Genomic DNA, 16,822 nt, shown 5'->3' on the forward strand with positions numbered 1-16,822 from the left:
CAAGTCACATCGACCCTAGATGTATGTTGTTTATGAAAGGTGGCCTTACCCCTGCTGAGTCCAGTGGCTGTTTAGTGGGGCCAGCGATGAGCCAAGTTTCCATTCAAGCCTGGTGGGAGAGGGGCTTCAAGTAGATGCGAAGACCAAAGTCCAGCTCGATGAACGGAAGGTCAAAACCAAAGGAGTCAATTGAGATCAAAAACAGAGGATTCGCCAGACGATGTTGTGAATGAGGAAACCAAGGAGAGATCAGATTGTAAAAGGAGCAATTGAAGGATTAATAAGAGAATACTCCAGTGAACTAAGTGCATACTCTAAAGAGAAGATGTCTGAACTAGAAGATGAAAAAGGGGAAAAAAGGTGTCCAGAGCTGTCAGGACCACTTCTTGCTGTCTCAGAGTCGACTCCTACATCCACCATGGAGGAGGTACTAGAACCGGAGCCACAAGTTTCATTTGCCAAACACAGTTACTCCCTTGTCAGGAAAAGGCATTATCCCACAAGAGTAAAAAAGCCTCCACAGCAATTAAATCTTTGGGATTGAATGGGACGATTTAAAAATTTACTACACTGTGGATGTCAATATTATGTAGTATACTGTATATATAGTATATGTATATAAGTTGAGATGTATTCTACAGTGAGTTGGAGTTTATAGCTAAACAGGGAGGACTGATGTGTATTTAGTATTTCAGTAGTGTTTGAGTAACGCTGTACATACATTGTTTGACTAAGCATTTGAATAATTCATTACGGGTTATATGTAAAAATAAGTTAACTGCATGTGTCATGATGCTACCACGTGTTATGTGCGCGCCTCACTGAAAGTAAAGAACAAACGTAGACTCTCATCTCGTTTTCCTTTCAATTAGTTTAATGTTTTGGAGTTACAAAACTTAACAGTTTATATTGTTAAGAAGTCTTAAATCACCTCAAACAGCAGTAAATTAAATAAAATGAAAGGTAACAATGGATGCAAGAAGTGGTTAACTATTCCGATTAAGGATCCTTAACCTGATGTTTCTCTTTCTACAGATGCTGCCTGACTTGCCGAGATTTTTTCCAAGCATTTTCCCTTTTTCATTTAAGAAAATGTTAACGTTTCATTGCAAAGACACACATGGCAAAAGGTACTTGACTTGAAATGTTAACTCTTTGACCCTCTGACTTCCTTTCTCTGTCACTCTCCTTCCCTCTGTCTGTTTGGCCCTACCCCCCTTTGTCTCTGTCTTTCTCCCTCTGTATGTCACTCTCTCACTCTCGTTTGGACAGGTACAAGGATAGGAAAGGTTTACAGGGATATGGCCCAAATGCAGGCAAATGGGACCAGCTCAGGGTGGCACCTTTGAACAATAACAAGTTGGGCCAAAGGGCTGTATGACTCCATGAGTTAAGTCTAGCTTCTAAGCCTGAACTCTTGTATTTGTACTTGTCGAAATTTTCATTTTCACTCCTGACAGTTACTTGCGCCTCCGAGCCTGAAACTGCAGTGAGCAAAACAAGGTATGAATTGTCTTTCTGCTTATTCCTCGCCAAACATCAGTGCCAAAATCACTAGTTCTTGAACACAAACACACGCAACTGAGGCTATTTAAAACCTGCTTGCTCTAAGCATGGTATAGTGTCTAATGGCCACACAAGTGCATGCATCTGATGCTAGTTAGAGGAAGTTCACCAACAGTCTCTTGTCCCAATTAAGTGGCATAGTGTACCAAATAAATGGGAATCCCAACTATTTTCTCAATTGGCTTTTGTTCCGTAAGAACTGTGCCAAGTAAGTGGCTGTCCCAATTAACCGGAATCCAATGTATTTATTTATGTATTTTTTTCATAAATTCAGTTGTATTTCTTTATTTTCCTATCATTGCCTGCATGAAAAGTAATCTCAAAGTAGTATATGGTGACTTAGATTCAGTGGCCATTTTATTAGGTGCACTTGTACACCTGCTTATTAATACAAATATCTAATCAGCAATCATGTGACAGCAATTCAAGGGTAAACAAAAAGCAGCAGACATCCACATAATAATCTTGCTCTCTGGAGGAGCGAAGGGCTTGGTCCTTCAACGAATTAACTTCTTCTGGAGTACACAGAAACGTGGCCTGCAATGCAAATAATGACATTTGTGAATTACCACTAGACATTTCCATGTCATTAACAAACCACATCAATTCCAGGAACTTTTCATCCCCTTACCCACGATCTGATGTATTGAGGTAATTCTTTTGTACGGTTTTAAATTAACATCCTCTCTCGAAGGGTCAGCGAGGGTGTTCTGCGCTCTGGAAAGGCGTTACTTTGCAGTACCTTCACAGATGCTGCGTGAACTGTTGACTTGATCCAGCTCTACATTCTAAAATTAACTGTCATTGAAATTGTGTCTCTATCACAGGAAATGCTTCAAAATGCTTTATGAAAAGTGACTGAAACAACAAAGAGGAACCTTAGGAATTAGAATGTGGAACACTATAGCACAGTACAGGCACTTCAGCCCATGGTGCTGTGTTGACCTTTTGACCTTTTTGGGTCATTCGGGCTGGATACTCCAAAGTACAGTTCAGAAATTGGAGATGGAAAGGGACTCGGGAATTCTAAAGGCTAATTTGCCAGTTGAATTGGTAGCAAGAAAGACAAAGGTAATGTTAGCATTTGCTTCAAGAGAACTAGAATATAAAGGCAAGGATGTAATACTGACACTTTGTGAGGTATTGGTCAGATTACATTTGGAGTATTGTGAGTAGTTTTGCGCCCTGTAGGTAAGAAAGGATGAGCCAACGTTGGTGAGGATCCCAATGAGGTACACGAGAATGATCATATGACTTGTGTTTCATTGTTCTGGGCCTGTACTTGCTGGAGTTTAGAAGAATGGGGGAAAGGAGGCCTCAGTGAAACCTATCAAATATTGAAAGGTATAGATACAACAGATGCACAGTGGATGTTTGCAAGAGTGTCTAGGACCTGAGGGCACAGTCACAGAGTAGAGGGACGTCCCTTTAGAACAGAGATGAAGAGGAATTTCTTTAGCCAAAGGGTGGTGAATCTGTGAAATTTATTGCCACAATTGGCTGTCGAGGCCAAGCACTGGGTATATTTAAAATGGAGTTTGACTGGTTCTTGATTAGTAAGGGCATCAAAGATTATGGGGACAACACACACAAAATGCTGGTGGAACACAGCAGGCCAAGCAGCATCTATAAGGAGAAGCACTGTCAACGTTTCAGGCCAAGTCCCTTCGTCAGGACTAACTGAAAGGAAAGCTAGTAAGAGATTTGAAAGTAGTGGTGGGAGAGGGAAATGCAAAATGATAGGAGAAGACCAGAGGGGGTGGGATGAAGCTAAGAGCTGGAAAGGTGATTGGCGAAAGTGATACAGAACTGGAGAAGGGAAAGGATCATGGGACGGGAGGCCTTGGGAGAAAGAAAGCGGGAGGGGGGGGAAGCACCAGAGGGAGATGGAGAACAGGCAAATAACTAAATATGTCAGGGATGGGGTAAGAAGGGGAGGAGGGGCATTAACGGAAGCTAGAGAAGTCAATGTTCATGCCATCAGGTTGGAGGCTACCCAGCCGGTATATAAGGTGTTGTTCCTCCAACCTGAGTTTGGATTCATTTTGACAGTAGAGGAGGCCATGGATAGACATATCAGAATGGGAATGGGACGTGGAATTAAAATGTGTGGCCACTGGGAGATCCTGCTTTCTCTGGCGGACTGAGCGTAGGTGTTCAGCAAAACGGTCTCCCAGTCTGTGTCGGGTCTCACCAATATATAAAAGGCCGCACCGGGAGCACCGGACACAGTATACCACACCAGCGGACTCACAGGTGAAGTGTCGCCACACCTGGAAGGACTGTCTGGGGCCCTGAATGGTGATGAGGGAGGAAGTGTAAGGGCAGGTGTAGCACTTGTTCCGTTTACAAGGATAAGTGCCAGGAGGGAGATCGGTGGGAAGGGATGGGGGGGATGAGTGGACAAGGGAGTCGCGTAGGGAGCGATCCCTGAGGAAAGCAGAAGGAGGAGGGGAGGGAAAGATGTGTTTGGTAGATTATGGGGAGAAGGCAGGGATTGTTATGTCCTCTTGTTGGCTCTAGTCTAGGAGTGTTGGAGAAGCAACATAAAAACAAGTCCACCCTCAGTATTGTGCATTGTTTGCGATGGGAAAAGGACGAGGTAGACAGAGGCAGGGTATTTATAGAAGTGATCCAGGGCAACCAAATCCAAGGGAGTAATCCAAAAGCTGAAATCCAGAAGACTCAAGCAAGATGGGAACACAGAGCTTCAGCCTGAGTGGTTCTGACGTTGTGCTGACTGAAGGAACACATTTAAGGAAAGAATTGAAAGGCCCCTAGAATAGTCTGGCATCTGACAGAATTCATGATTCTCATTCTGGAGATGGCTGCAAGCAACAATTGATAGAAAACCGATATACTGCACAATCAAACTTTTACAATCTGTTACAAAGAACAGTTACTTGTGCATTGTGCTTTATAGGATTTCTTTTATCATTTTGTTCTCTTTTACCCTTGTGTACTGAAGAATGACAGTAAGCAATCTTGAATACTGAAAACAAAAATCATGAATAGATAAAGAAATAATCAGGTTTTGTTTAGTTGACAGCACAATGATAATAGGGCAGCACAGTAGCATAGTGGTTAGCAGAACGCTTTGCAGGATAGGTGACCCAGGTTCAATTCCCGCTACTACCTGTAAGGAGTTTGTACGTTCTCCCCATGACTGCGTGGGTTTCCTCCAGGTGCTCTGGTTTCCACCCACAGTCCAGAGATGTACCAGTTGACAGGTTAATTGGTCATTGTAAATTCAAGATTTAAGATTCAAGTACATGTATTATCAAACAATGTATAAAACACAGAACCTTGAGATTTGCTTTCTCACAGGTAGCCACAAGGCAAGAAACCCGAAAGAACCCAATTAAAGAAAAAAAATTAAAAGACCAACACTCGATGTGCAAGAGAAAGAAAAAGAAATATGTAAACTATTGAAGCGAACAACAGCAGCATTCTGAACCAAAATTGCTCCATATTTAGGCTAGGATTAAATCGGGAGTAGTTGGTCAGCATGGCTCGAAGGGGTGGAAAGCTCTATTCCATGTTAGATCTCAATAAATAAATCAATAGTAGATGTTGAAAGGTTGTCTGGCAGTATGAGACAGGAGATCACTGGAGAAACCTTCTGTTAACCTAAGAGTGATCAAGTTGGAAATTTAGACCAAAGTACAATTCCTAGAAACTACATCACTATTAAGTAATTATTTTGGGAAGCGAAACTTCATATTTTAAGCTATTTGACACTGGGCAGGGTGACGATGCATCTCTACCAAAGGAGGTGTAAGGCGGCTCCTTCCACTAGCCTACAGGTCCCTTGGGCAAGGTGTAGCACCACATTAGCCCCACCCCGATCAGGGTCATGTGAAGCCATGGGAGCAGGTGGTGGATGGTTGTATGAGCAGCTGTTGCATATTACAAGTCCTGGTTATGTGACCACTGACACCAAGCAGACAGTCTCTGAATATTGGTAATGGCTGGGAGTCACCCATCTTGTAAAGACGGTGCCCAGAGGGCAAAGGCAAACCATTTCTGCAGAAAGACCATGATTGCCCAATTCATACAACACTGCACATAGTGAACACTCCAGGCACGTTTCTTAGAGTCATAGAGTACTACTGCATAGAAACAGGCCCTTTGGCCCATCTAGTCCACACCGAAATATTATTCTCCCTAGTCCCGTCAATCTGCACCTGGATCATAGCCCTCCATACCCTTCTCATCCTATCCATGTATTCTTGAGTATACATTTTCTTTACTGTCATGAATAAAGAGCAGAGGAGAGATCTGCACTACTTTGATATCTTATCCAAAGTGTAGATATGGTCTTTGCTTCAACCACTATCTCTGGCCCTGACTTTCACAACTATGCAGGTAAAACACGTCTCTTGTTCCTGTTACAGAGAGCTATAGGTGCCTGCGCTGTTACAGAGACATTTACTGAATAAAGGCACATCAACATACAGAATATGGAGAGATATGGATCACACACAGGCAGCTCAAAGTTAAAAGTTAATTTATTATCAAAGTACATATATGCCACCATATACAACCCTGAGATTCATTTTCCTGTGGGCATACCTTATATTCCTTCTGGATAGCTTCCAACCTAATGACATGAACATCGATTTCTCTAACTTCTGGTGAATTCTCCCCCCTTCCCTTTCTCTATTCCTCATTTTGGTTACCCTCTCACTCCTTTCCTGCCCATCACCTCCTTCTGCTGCCCCTCCACCTTCCCTTTTTTCCATAGCCCACTGTCCTCTCCTAACAGATTCCTCTCTCTTCAGACCTTCCCACCCATCACCTCCCAGCTTCTTGCTCCATCCTCCTTCCCCCTACCCACACAACTTCCCCCTCACGTGGTCTCACCCATCACCTGCCAGCTTGTACTCCGTCCCCATCTCCCCACTTTCTTATTCTGGCTTTTGACCCATTCCCTTTCAGTCCCGTTGAAGAGCCTCAGCTCGAAACATCAATGTTCATTCCCCTCCACAGATGCTGCCTGACCTGTTGAGTTCCTCCAAAATTCTGAGTGTGTTGCTTGAGATATCCGGCATCTGCAGAATTGTTTGTGTTTGTGCTTTTACCATTTCCTGCATTTATTTCAGAGGTAAGCATCAATGTTCCACTCTCACACATAAGTTCCCACTACTGCTTTCTTGTGAATTCAGCTCCCTACTTAAGAAATGAACTTCCCCTTCACCCAGCTAAAAACTGCACAGTCTCACATATGTCTTACAGAGGTTCAGTGTATAACTGATGCTAAAACCACTGACATTAACTTTTATAATACTGTTCACCACTTGAACAGATCCTTCTATTGCCTTGAAATCGAGCATGCCTACACAGAGCACTGCAGCCACAAGAACGCAACATCCATCATCAAGGACCCCAGCATCCCAGCCATGCTTTCCTCACCGCTGCAGTCAGAAAAGAAGCAGCTCACCAGTTTCAACCCCTCAACCATCAGGTTCCTAAACCTGCGAGCATAACTTCACTCACCTCACCACTGAACATAACCTATGGACTCACTTTTAGGTCTCTGCAGCTCACATTCTCAGTATTATGTATGCATTTTGTTTCTTTGCTTATTTGTTTGTCTTCTTTTACACCTTGGCTACATGTCAGTCTTTGCGTGTAGCTTTTCATCGATTCTACTATATATATATTTGTATCTGCTGTGAACGCCTACAAGGAAGTGAATCTCAGGATAGTATATGGTGATGAACATATATTTTGATAATAAATTTACTTTGAACTGCAGAAATGTGATCCCACACACCACTCTGTTCATGCATAATGCTATTCTTTTCAAGAAACGTACCACCTTGTTTTGCCAAGCAATGGTCACAAGACCATAAGCGCCTACCACACACGACATGACACATAATGATGGTAATGACCACCCTCTGCCTTAATTATTCACATTCTTCTCAAAGTCACATCATTTCCAAACCTGAACATTGCTCTCCATAGCAACACACACAGCGGGTCAGGCAGCATCCATTGAAATGAACAAACAGTCAATGTTTCAGGACAAGTCCCTTCTTCAGGACTTTGCTCCCCATATACATACCTGTTGGTCTGTGTGACTCATTTAGTATTTTCTAATGGTTAATTATTTGGTGGATTTTAAATAGGCTAATTTAACAAAACAACAACCATATTTACTTTCCGTAGAGGTCCTGGTGAGTTGCTAGATAGCTGAGCTGCAGCCTGGGACATTCCTGAAGCCAATTTTCTATCATCACAAGATGCCTGGGATCGACCTCAAGGAAAACCTTCCTGGAATAGAGAAGCAGCTTGTTGTGAGGTCAACGGAACGAGAATTTCCAGGGAAAGAATTAAAATAACTTAATTTGCATTGCCAGTTCCTCAGAGCAAATTATAATGATGTACTTTTAAAATATAGCATTCCACACACAGCAGTCAACGCCCAAGCAGGAAATTTCACAAGCAGAGATGAGCAACAGCTGGAACACATAGTTTTCAGAATCAAAATCAATAGCAGGTACAGTATAAACACTGACACATATTGTCACAACCACAGACTCTACTACAGGGTCTATGAGCATGTGCAGGCAAGCTGCACAACAGGTTTGACAATTGCGCTCGTGAGTATGCATGTTCCGGCTAATTAGTGTTCCATTATGGTGGTAGTTAACGCCCTTCTTTTCGTTCTAGACTTGACCAAAAGCACAACAATGTCCACTCTCCCTGCTTACCCCCCTTTCTTGTCTGGGAAAGAAGCTGTCAAGGGGCGGTATTCATTTAATATTAGTTATTGCTTCCAGCCACAGTGTTGGCATTAGCTTCCAGTTTGAGAGTTTTAGTTACCGCTCTGTTGGCCTAGCGCTTATTTTATTTTTTCCCCTTTAAATTCTGCAAAAGCTCTCATTAAAGTCAACAAACTGTTGACCTGCTTCTGTGTCTCTATCCCTGCACTTGAGCCATATCTGAATGTTTTGACATATATCGTGCAATTTGTTGTTTTTTGTCAACAGTACAGTGCAATACATTAAAAATACTATGTTACAAAGGAAGGTATATAAACTATAGATAGTCTAAAAAGAGAGCAAAATAGTGGGGCAGTGTTAATGGACCATTCAGAAATCTGATGTTGGAAGGGAAGAAGCTGCTCCTAAAATGTTGAATGTGTGACTTCCGACTCCTGTACCTCCCCCTGATGGTAGGAATGAGAAAAGGGCATAGCCTGGATGTCAAGTGTCCTTAGTGAAGGATGTTGCCTTTTGAAGATGTCCTGGATGGAGCTGGCTGAATTTACAACCCCCTGCAGCTTTTTTCAACCCTGTGCATTAGTGCCTCCATACCAGATGGCATTGCAATCAGTCAAAATGCTCTCCATTGTACATGTGTAGAAATTCGCTGAAGTTCACCAGTTCATAGTTATAAAGCACGGAAGCAAGCCCTTTGTCCCATCTGGTCCATGCTGAACAAGATGCCACTGAAGCTTGTTCCATTTGCCTGCATTTGGTGCATATTCCTCTAAACCAGGTGTTTCCAACCTTTTCAATGCCATGGTCCCTTACCATTAACTGAGGGGTCTGTGAACCCCAGGTGGGGAACCCCTGCTCTAAACCTTTCCTCTCCATGCACATTTCCAAATACATTTTAAATGTTATTAATGTACCTGCCTCAACCACGTTCTCAGGCAGCTCATTCAATCTGCTGACACTGGCGGCTCAGAAGTGGATAGAGTAAGCAGCTTCAAATTCCAAGGCGTTAACATTTTGGATGACCTAACTAGCAGAGGGAGGCAACCACAAGAAAGGCGTGCCAGTTCCTCTACTTTCCATAGAAACTGCACACAGTTCTACTGCTGTTTTAAAGATTCATTACATTGTCTTTATATAACCTCCCCCCCAAACGATATGAAATCCAGTGTGCACTTGAAGCTTAAGGAGATTTGGTTAGCACCAAATATTCTAACAAATTTCTGCAGATGCACTGTTGAAAATATCCAGACTGGTTGCATTATGGCCTGGTATGGCAACGCCAATGCAGAGGATCACAAGAGGCTGCACATACTGGATTGAGTTCAGTTCATCACAGGCAAAGCCCTCCCTACCACTGACAGCATCTACAGGAGACACTGCCTCAAGGAGGTGGCATCTGTTGTCAAGGATCCCCGCCATCATGCCCTCTTCTCGTTGCTACTATCAGGCAGGAGGTACAGAGGTCTGAAGTCCCACAGAACCAGGTTCAGGAACAGCTACTTTCCTACAACCATCAGGTTCTTGAAATGACCAGCTCAACCCTAATCCTACCTCAGCAACAGAACAATGCAGACCTCCTCTTGCACGGCCATGGACTTGTCTGTGATTGTGTCTTTTCTTTTGCATTGCCTTTTTGCAGTTCTTTTTCTCTTGTATACTTTCCATTCTATAATGTCCCTGTGATTCTGCTACAAGGAAGTTTTTCTATAAGATGTCAAGAATATCGTTAGAAAAATTGACATGGAAATTTGATCTAGGAGGGTTACAACTTCCAAGTTTTAAGAATTATTATAAAGCAAATCAACTTAGATTTATTGCATCTTTCTTTGAGAGAGATAGACCGGCATGGATTAGAATAGAACTAGATAAAATAGGAGAAAATACACCAGAAGATTTTATATACAAATGGGAATCTAAATGGATACCGGAAAAGAAAGAATCTCCTGTATTAAAACATTTGATTGACTTATAGAATAAGATAAATGTTGATGATGAGACAAAGAAATCTTTATTAGCAAAGAGATCTTTAATTCAAAATAGACATTCCTTTTACAATGGATAATCAACTTTTATATAATTGGTTTCAAAAAGGGATTAGATATATAGGAGATTGTTTTGAAGGAGGTATATTAATGTCATTTGATCAATTAAAGAATAAATACAAAGTATCAAACAACACTCTTTTTTGTTACTTCCAATTAAGGGCTTATTTAAGAGAAAAATTAGGTCAAACAACGTTATTGCCGAAATCTAATGAAATAGAAACTTTAATTCAAAAAGGAAAAACTAAAAAATTTATTTCTTATATGTATAGCTTGATTCAAAAACAGGCAATTAAACAAGGAATCCATAAGTCAAGACAAAAATGGGAAAGTGACTTGAATATTAAAATTGAAGAAACAAATTGGTCAAGACTATGTCTTGATAGTATGACAAATACAATAAATGTCCGGTTAAGATTAGTGCAATATAATTTTTTACATCAATTATATATTACACCACAAACAATAAATAAATTAAATCCAAATTTATCCGATCAGTGTTTCCGATGTAACCAAGAAATTGGTACTTTTTTACATTCTACTTGGTCTTGTTCTAAAATTCAACCTTTTTGGACAAATTTAAGAGTCTTATTGGAACAAATTATTGGAACACAACTTCCACATAATCCAATATTATTTTTATTAGGCGATATTGAAGGGATAAAATCAAAACCCAAATTGAATAAATATCAGATTCATAAAAATTGCACTGGCAGTAGCCAAAAAGGCTGTTGCAGTTACTTGGAAATCGGATTCATACTTAAGTATAGATCGTTGGAAGAATGAAATTTCCAGCTGTATTCCACTTGAAAAAATTACTTATAATTTAAGAGATAAATATGAAACATTTTTGAAAATTTGGCGCCCTTATTTACAAAAGACAGGATTAAATATATAGTGCTCTGAAGATAAAATAATTGGTTATCTGGGGAAAGAAATAAATATATATACTAAAGTTATTACAAACTCCGTGGAGCATGTGGGGTTCTTCCAATAACCAAGCACTCTCTCTTTATTTTTTTTTTCTTTTTCTTTTTTCTATAGGGATGTTAGGGGGGAGGGGCTAAGGGGGGGGAAGGGTATATATATTTTTTCTTTCTGTAATCATTTGAAAACTCAATTAGAAAAGTTTTTTAAAAAAAGGAAGTTCTTCTATGGTGCACCTCACCATAACTGTGCACATGACAATAAGCCCAACTTGACTTTGCTGATCTACTACAGAGGAGATTCTGGCAATCTATTTCATGAATCCCCTAGCATTGATTCGTTTTGTGAAGATCAACAGCTTATTGGCATATTCAAATAAAAAAGCTCAGATAAATACACTTATACACTTAATTAGGTACATCTGCTCGTTATTGTAAATATCTAATCAGCAAATCATGTGGCAGCAACTCAATGCATATAAGCATGCAGACATGGTCAAGAGGTTCAGTTGTTGTTCAAACCAAACATCAGAACAGGGGAGAAATGTGATCTAAGTAACTCTGACCGTGGAATGATTGTTGGTACCAGTCTGCTGATCTCAAGTCACTTTTATTGTCATTTTGACCATAACTGCTGGTACAGTACACAGTAAAAATGAGACAAAGTTTTTTCAGGACCATGGTGTTACATGACAAAGTACAAAAACTAGACTGAACTACGTAAAAAACAACACAGAAAAAAACTACACTAGACTACAGATCTACCCAGGACTGCATAAAGTGCACAAAACAGTGCAGGCATTACAATAAATAATAAACAGGACAATAGGGCAGTCAGTCCAGGCTTTGGGTATTGAGGAGTCTGATAGCTTGGGGGAAGAAACTGTTACATAGTCTGGTCATGAGAGCCCAAATGCTTCGGTGCCTTTTCCCAGACGGCAGGAGGGAGAAGAGATTGTATGGGGGTGCGTGGGGTCCTTCATAATGCTGCTTGCTTTGCGGATGCAGAGTGTAGTGTAAATGTCCGTAATGGTGGGAAGAGAGACCCCGATGATCTTCTCAGCTGACCTCACCATCCGCTGCAGGGTCTTGCGATCCGAGATGGTGCAATTTCCGAACCAGGCAGTGATGCAGCTGCTCAGGATGCTCTCAATATAACCCCTGTAGAATGTGATGAGGATGGGGGGGTGGGAGATGGACTTCCCTCAGCCTTCGCAGAAAGTAGAGACGCTGCTGGGCTTTCTTTGCTATGGAGCTGGTGTTGAGGGACCAGGTGAGATTCTCCGTCAGGTGAACACCAAGAAATTTGGTGCTCTTAACGATCTCTACTGAGGAGCCGTCGATGTTCAGCAGGGAGTGGTTGCTCCGTGCCCTCCTGAAGTCAACAACCATCTCTTTTGTTTTGTTCACGTTCAGGGGCAGGTTGTTGACTCTGCACCAGTCCGTTAGCCACTGCTCCTCCTCTCTGTAAGCTGACTCATTGTTCTTGCTGATGATCTCCTGGGATTTTCACAAACAGTCTCAAGAGTTTACAGTTCTGTGGCCAAAATGCCTTGCTAGTGAGAGTGGGCGGAGGAGAATGTTCAAGCTGACAGGAAGGCGACAGCAACTCAAATAACCATGTGTTACAATGGTGGTGTGCAGAAGAGCACCTCTGAACGTTCAACACGTTAAACCACAAAGTGGGTGGGCTACAGCAGCAGAAGATCACACCGGGTTCCACTCCCATACCTAATAAAGTGGCCACTGAGTGTATATCATGAATCCTCTAGCACTGGTCTTCACAGCTTTGTGCATATTCAAAATAAAGCTATGACAATTATAAAAGCAGAAAGCTATAGCTTCAGAGAATGATTTTGCATTGACTTAGGTTGTAAGAAAAAAAATCATTAAACGTGATTGGACATAAACGTTGGTAGTAGTTTCTACATAGTGACTGATATCCCCATCCAATCATGACATTACTTGGGACAGGAGCATTAAGTGTGTAACACTGAATTCTACTTAGCTGCATATCTAGCAAATATTTTTTCAATAAAGAACATAAACAATCTTAATGAGTGGCCATTTAATGGAACTGGAGAACATTAAATCCTCTCCTCTATTTGTTTAAATAAGAGGAATTTGGCATTTCATAGAAACAATCAAGCCAATTTAAAAAGGAGAAAAAGCAGCATGGCTCGAAGCGCTGGAAGGGCCTGTTCTGTGCTCTATCTCAATATATAAATAAATCAATTATGATGTGATATAATGGAGAGGAGATTTCCCATGGTGGTGGGGTGGTGGGGGGGGGGGGGGGGGGAAGGAGAGCCTCGGGCCCAAGAGCACACCCTCAGAATATAAGGGTGTCCCTTTAAAATAGAGATGAGGCAGAATTCTTTAGCCAGAGGCTGATGGATCTGTGGAATTCATTGCCATTGATGGCTGTGGAGGTCAAGTCCTTGGATATATTTAAAGCAGAGGTTGATAGGCTCTTCATTAGTAAGGGCATCAGAGGTTATGGGGAGAGGGCAGGAGAATGGCACTGAGAGGGATAATTAAACTGCCAAGATGGAATGGCAGAGCACACATGATGGGCCAAATAGCCCAATTCTGTTCCTAAGTTTTATGGTCACATGGGTTTGTGCATCTAAAATTACAGCTTGCTTTTCTCATTTCGCACCCGAATACTCATCCCAGAGTGAAGTTACTTTACCACGCAGATAGCTCCACATTTACCAACTTAAGGAGTCATTCAAAGTCCATTCAAGAGGCCAAGGGATAGTTTCCAACCGCAGATCTGCCTGCTTTTATGATTTCATCCTGTTGGCTACAGCCTTTTCCCAGGATGCCACTGAGGAGACTAACTGCTTACTTGTTTTATTAATTCAGCAATGCAGGGGGAGTGGATCAGGATCGTGCTTATTATCACTGACATATATTGTGAAATCTGTTGCTTTTGGCAGCAGTACTGTGCAATATGTAAAAACAGACTATGAGTTATGATAAGAAGTATACACTCAGTGGCCACTTTAATGGGCACACCTGCACCATAGAGTGCAGTCTGTCCGGATACACATCAGCTTTGTGTGGCAACTGTTCTGCCCTTGATCGCAAGAATTTTCCAGAGAATTGTGGGGCAAGCTCGACACCTCACAGGAACCAGCCTCCCCTCGATGGACTCCATCTATAATTTTCACCACCTGAACAATAAGGCAGCCAGCGTAATCCAAACCACCACCCACCCTGGACATCTCTCTTCTCCCCTCTCCCAGCATTCTGAAGATACAGGAGCCTGAGAGCAACAGACCACCAGGTTCAAGGAGAGCTTCTATCTCACCGTTATCAGATTCTAGAAAGGACCTCTCGTACGATAAGACTCTCGACCTTGTTATGATCTTGCATTTTATTGTTTACCTGCACGGCACTTTCTCTGTAGCTGTTACACTCTATCCTGCATCGTTATTGTTTTATCTTAGCTCAGTGCACCGTGTATGAACAGTTTACAAGACTAGCTTTTCACTGTATCTTGGTACATGTGACTATAATCAACCAACACAACATTCCTTTACACGAACACGAGGAAATCTGCAGGTGCTGGAAATTCAAACAACACACACAGCAGCAGGCTAGGCAGCATCTATAGGGAGAAGCACTGTCGACATTTCGGGCCGAGACCCTTCGTCAGGACTAACTGAAAGGAAAGATAGTAAGAGATTTGAAAGTAGGAGGGGGAGGGGAAAACGTGAAATGATAGGAGAAGACCGGAGGGGGAGGGGTGAAGCTGAGAGCCGGAAAGGTGATTGGCAAAAGGGATACAGAGCTGGAGAAGGGAAAGGATCATGGGACGGGAGGCCTAGGGAGAAAGAAAGGAGGAGGAGAGCACCAGAGGGAGCTGGAGAACAGGCAGAGTGATGGGCAGAAAGAGAGAGAAAAAAGAGGGGGGAAAAAACTAAATATATCAGGGATGGGATAAGGAGAGGAGGGGCATTAACCGAAGTTAGAGAAGTCAACCTGATGGCAGGACAACACCTTATATACCGGCTGGGTAGCCTCCAACCTGATGGCATGAACATTGACTTCTCTAACTTCTGTTAATGCCCCTCCCCTTCTTACCCCATCCCTGATATATTTAGTCCCCCCACTTTTTTTCTCTCTCTCTCTTTCTGTTCTCCATCTCCCTCTGGTGCTCCCCTCCTCTTTTCTTTCTCCCTAGGCCTCCCGTCCCATGATCCTTTCCCTTCTCCAGCTCTGTATCCCTCTTGCCAATCACCTTTCCAGCTCTCAGCTTCAGCCCACCCCCTCCGGTCTTCTATCATTTTGCGTTTCCCCCTTCCCCTCCTACTTTCAAATCTCTTACTATCTTTCCTTTCAGTTAGTCCTGACGAAGGGTCTCGGCCTGAAACGTCGACAGTGCTTCTCCTGTAGATGCTGCCTGGCCTGCTGTGTTCCACCAGCATTTTGTATGTGTTCCTTTACACAAAGAGTGATAGGTGCCCAGAATGAGTGACAGTACTGTTTAGGAGGCAGTGAATGGAGTGATATGGATCATGGGTGGCAGAGGGGATTAGCTTAATTTGGTATCTTCTTCTATGGCTGTCCATCGACTTTGATGATGACTGAGGCCTGGGCAAGGTTGTATGGAAGTCTGGCAGTTACCCATGCTGGGGGTTTCCCCTCTCCACGCCACCGATGTTGTCCAAGGTCAATACAACTTGGCATCGGTGTCATCGCAGAGCAATTTGCGGTTAAGTGCCTTGCTCAAGGACACAACACACTGCCTCAGCTGAGGCTCGAACTAGCGACCTTCAGATCACTAGACCCACGCCTTAGCCGTTGTTAGCCATGCGCCAACAATTTGGTATCATGCTCCACACAGACACTGTGTGCTGACGGGCCTGTTCTGTTCATATGGGACCATGAATGAGAGGAGAAAATTTTTCACAAAAGGGCAGTCAACTTCTTTTGGGACTCAATCGCTGAGAAGATTCAAGATGGAGATGATAGATACCAAGGGCATCAGATGATCAGGAGATAGTGCAGAAATATGGCACGGTTGGAGAACAGGTTGACTAGAAGTGATTAGAAAGCTGTTACAGATTCAGTGCTTTTAACCTTCTTTTGCTGTGCGATATCATAGATAGGTTAACTTGAGTTTACTTTCCCAAATCTGTTATGTTGCAATAAATTTGTTGTACTGATCTTCCCACTGTTTGGAAATAGGAAAGGCTCCTTAGCAACTACATTAACAAGTAATAAACCAGTCGTGTTTAGAGTTCAGTGCCAGGAAGTGATCACAGATTGTTTCCAGAGCTTTAAGAGGGTGGGTGGATGCATGCATGAGAATAAGTCCCGAAAAGGACATAATTTCACAGTTAAAGAAAACAATTTAGATTAAATGAGGCTCAAGTACCTAAAATATTTTGTGCAACTCAGAACTACTGTGGACGATGCAGAGGTGGTTGGGAGGAATGTATGCGGGGAGACGTTGCAGGTTAAATGTTTTACACAAAGAGTGGTGGGTGTGTGGAACAAGCGCACAGCCTGGGGTGATGGTAGAGACAGATACATTATG

General features: G+C 42.4%; 1 protein-coding gene across 2 annotated transcripts in view; it reads right to left on the reverse strand.

Annotated features, from left to right (window-relative positions):
- Window positions 1–877: 877 nt before the first annotated feature.
- hemk1 (HemK methyltransferase family member 1) overlaps window positions 878–16,822 on the reverse strand; it is a 187,086-nt gene continuing 171,141 nt past the window's right edge. The window contains exons 10-12 of one of the 2 annotated variants that reach the window (XR_009506729.1): window positions 9,852–10,004; window positions 7,735–7,848; window positions 2,083–2,103 (exon numbers count right to left, since the gene is read on the reverse strand). Coding sequence is in view for 1 of the 2 variants with exons in the window: in XM_059943995.1 (XP_059799978.1) it covers window positions 2,064–2,103; window positions 7,735–7,848 (154 nt within the window). In the remaining variant the exon portion in view is untranslated. Of the gene's footprint in view, window positions 2,104–7,734; window positions 7,849–9,851; window positions 10,005–16,822 lie in introns of both variants that reach the window. The other variant, XM_059943995.1, reaches the window with a different exon arrangement.

This window comes from Hypanus sabinus, chromosome 19 (assembly GCF_030144855.1).
Source record: "Hypanus sabinus isolate sHypSab1 chromosome 19, sHypSab1.hap1, whole genome shotgun sequence".
Lineage (NCBI taxonomy): Eukaryota > Metazoa > Chordata > Chondrichthyes > Myliobatiformes > Dasyatidae > Hypanus > Hypanus sabinus.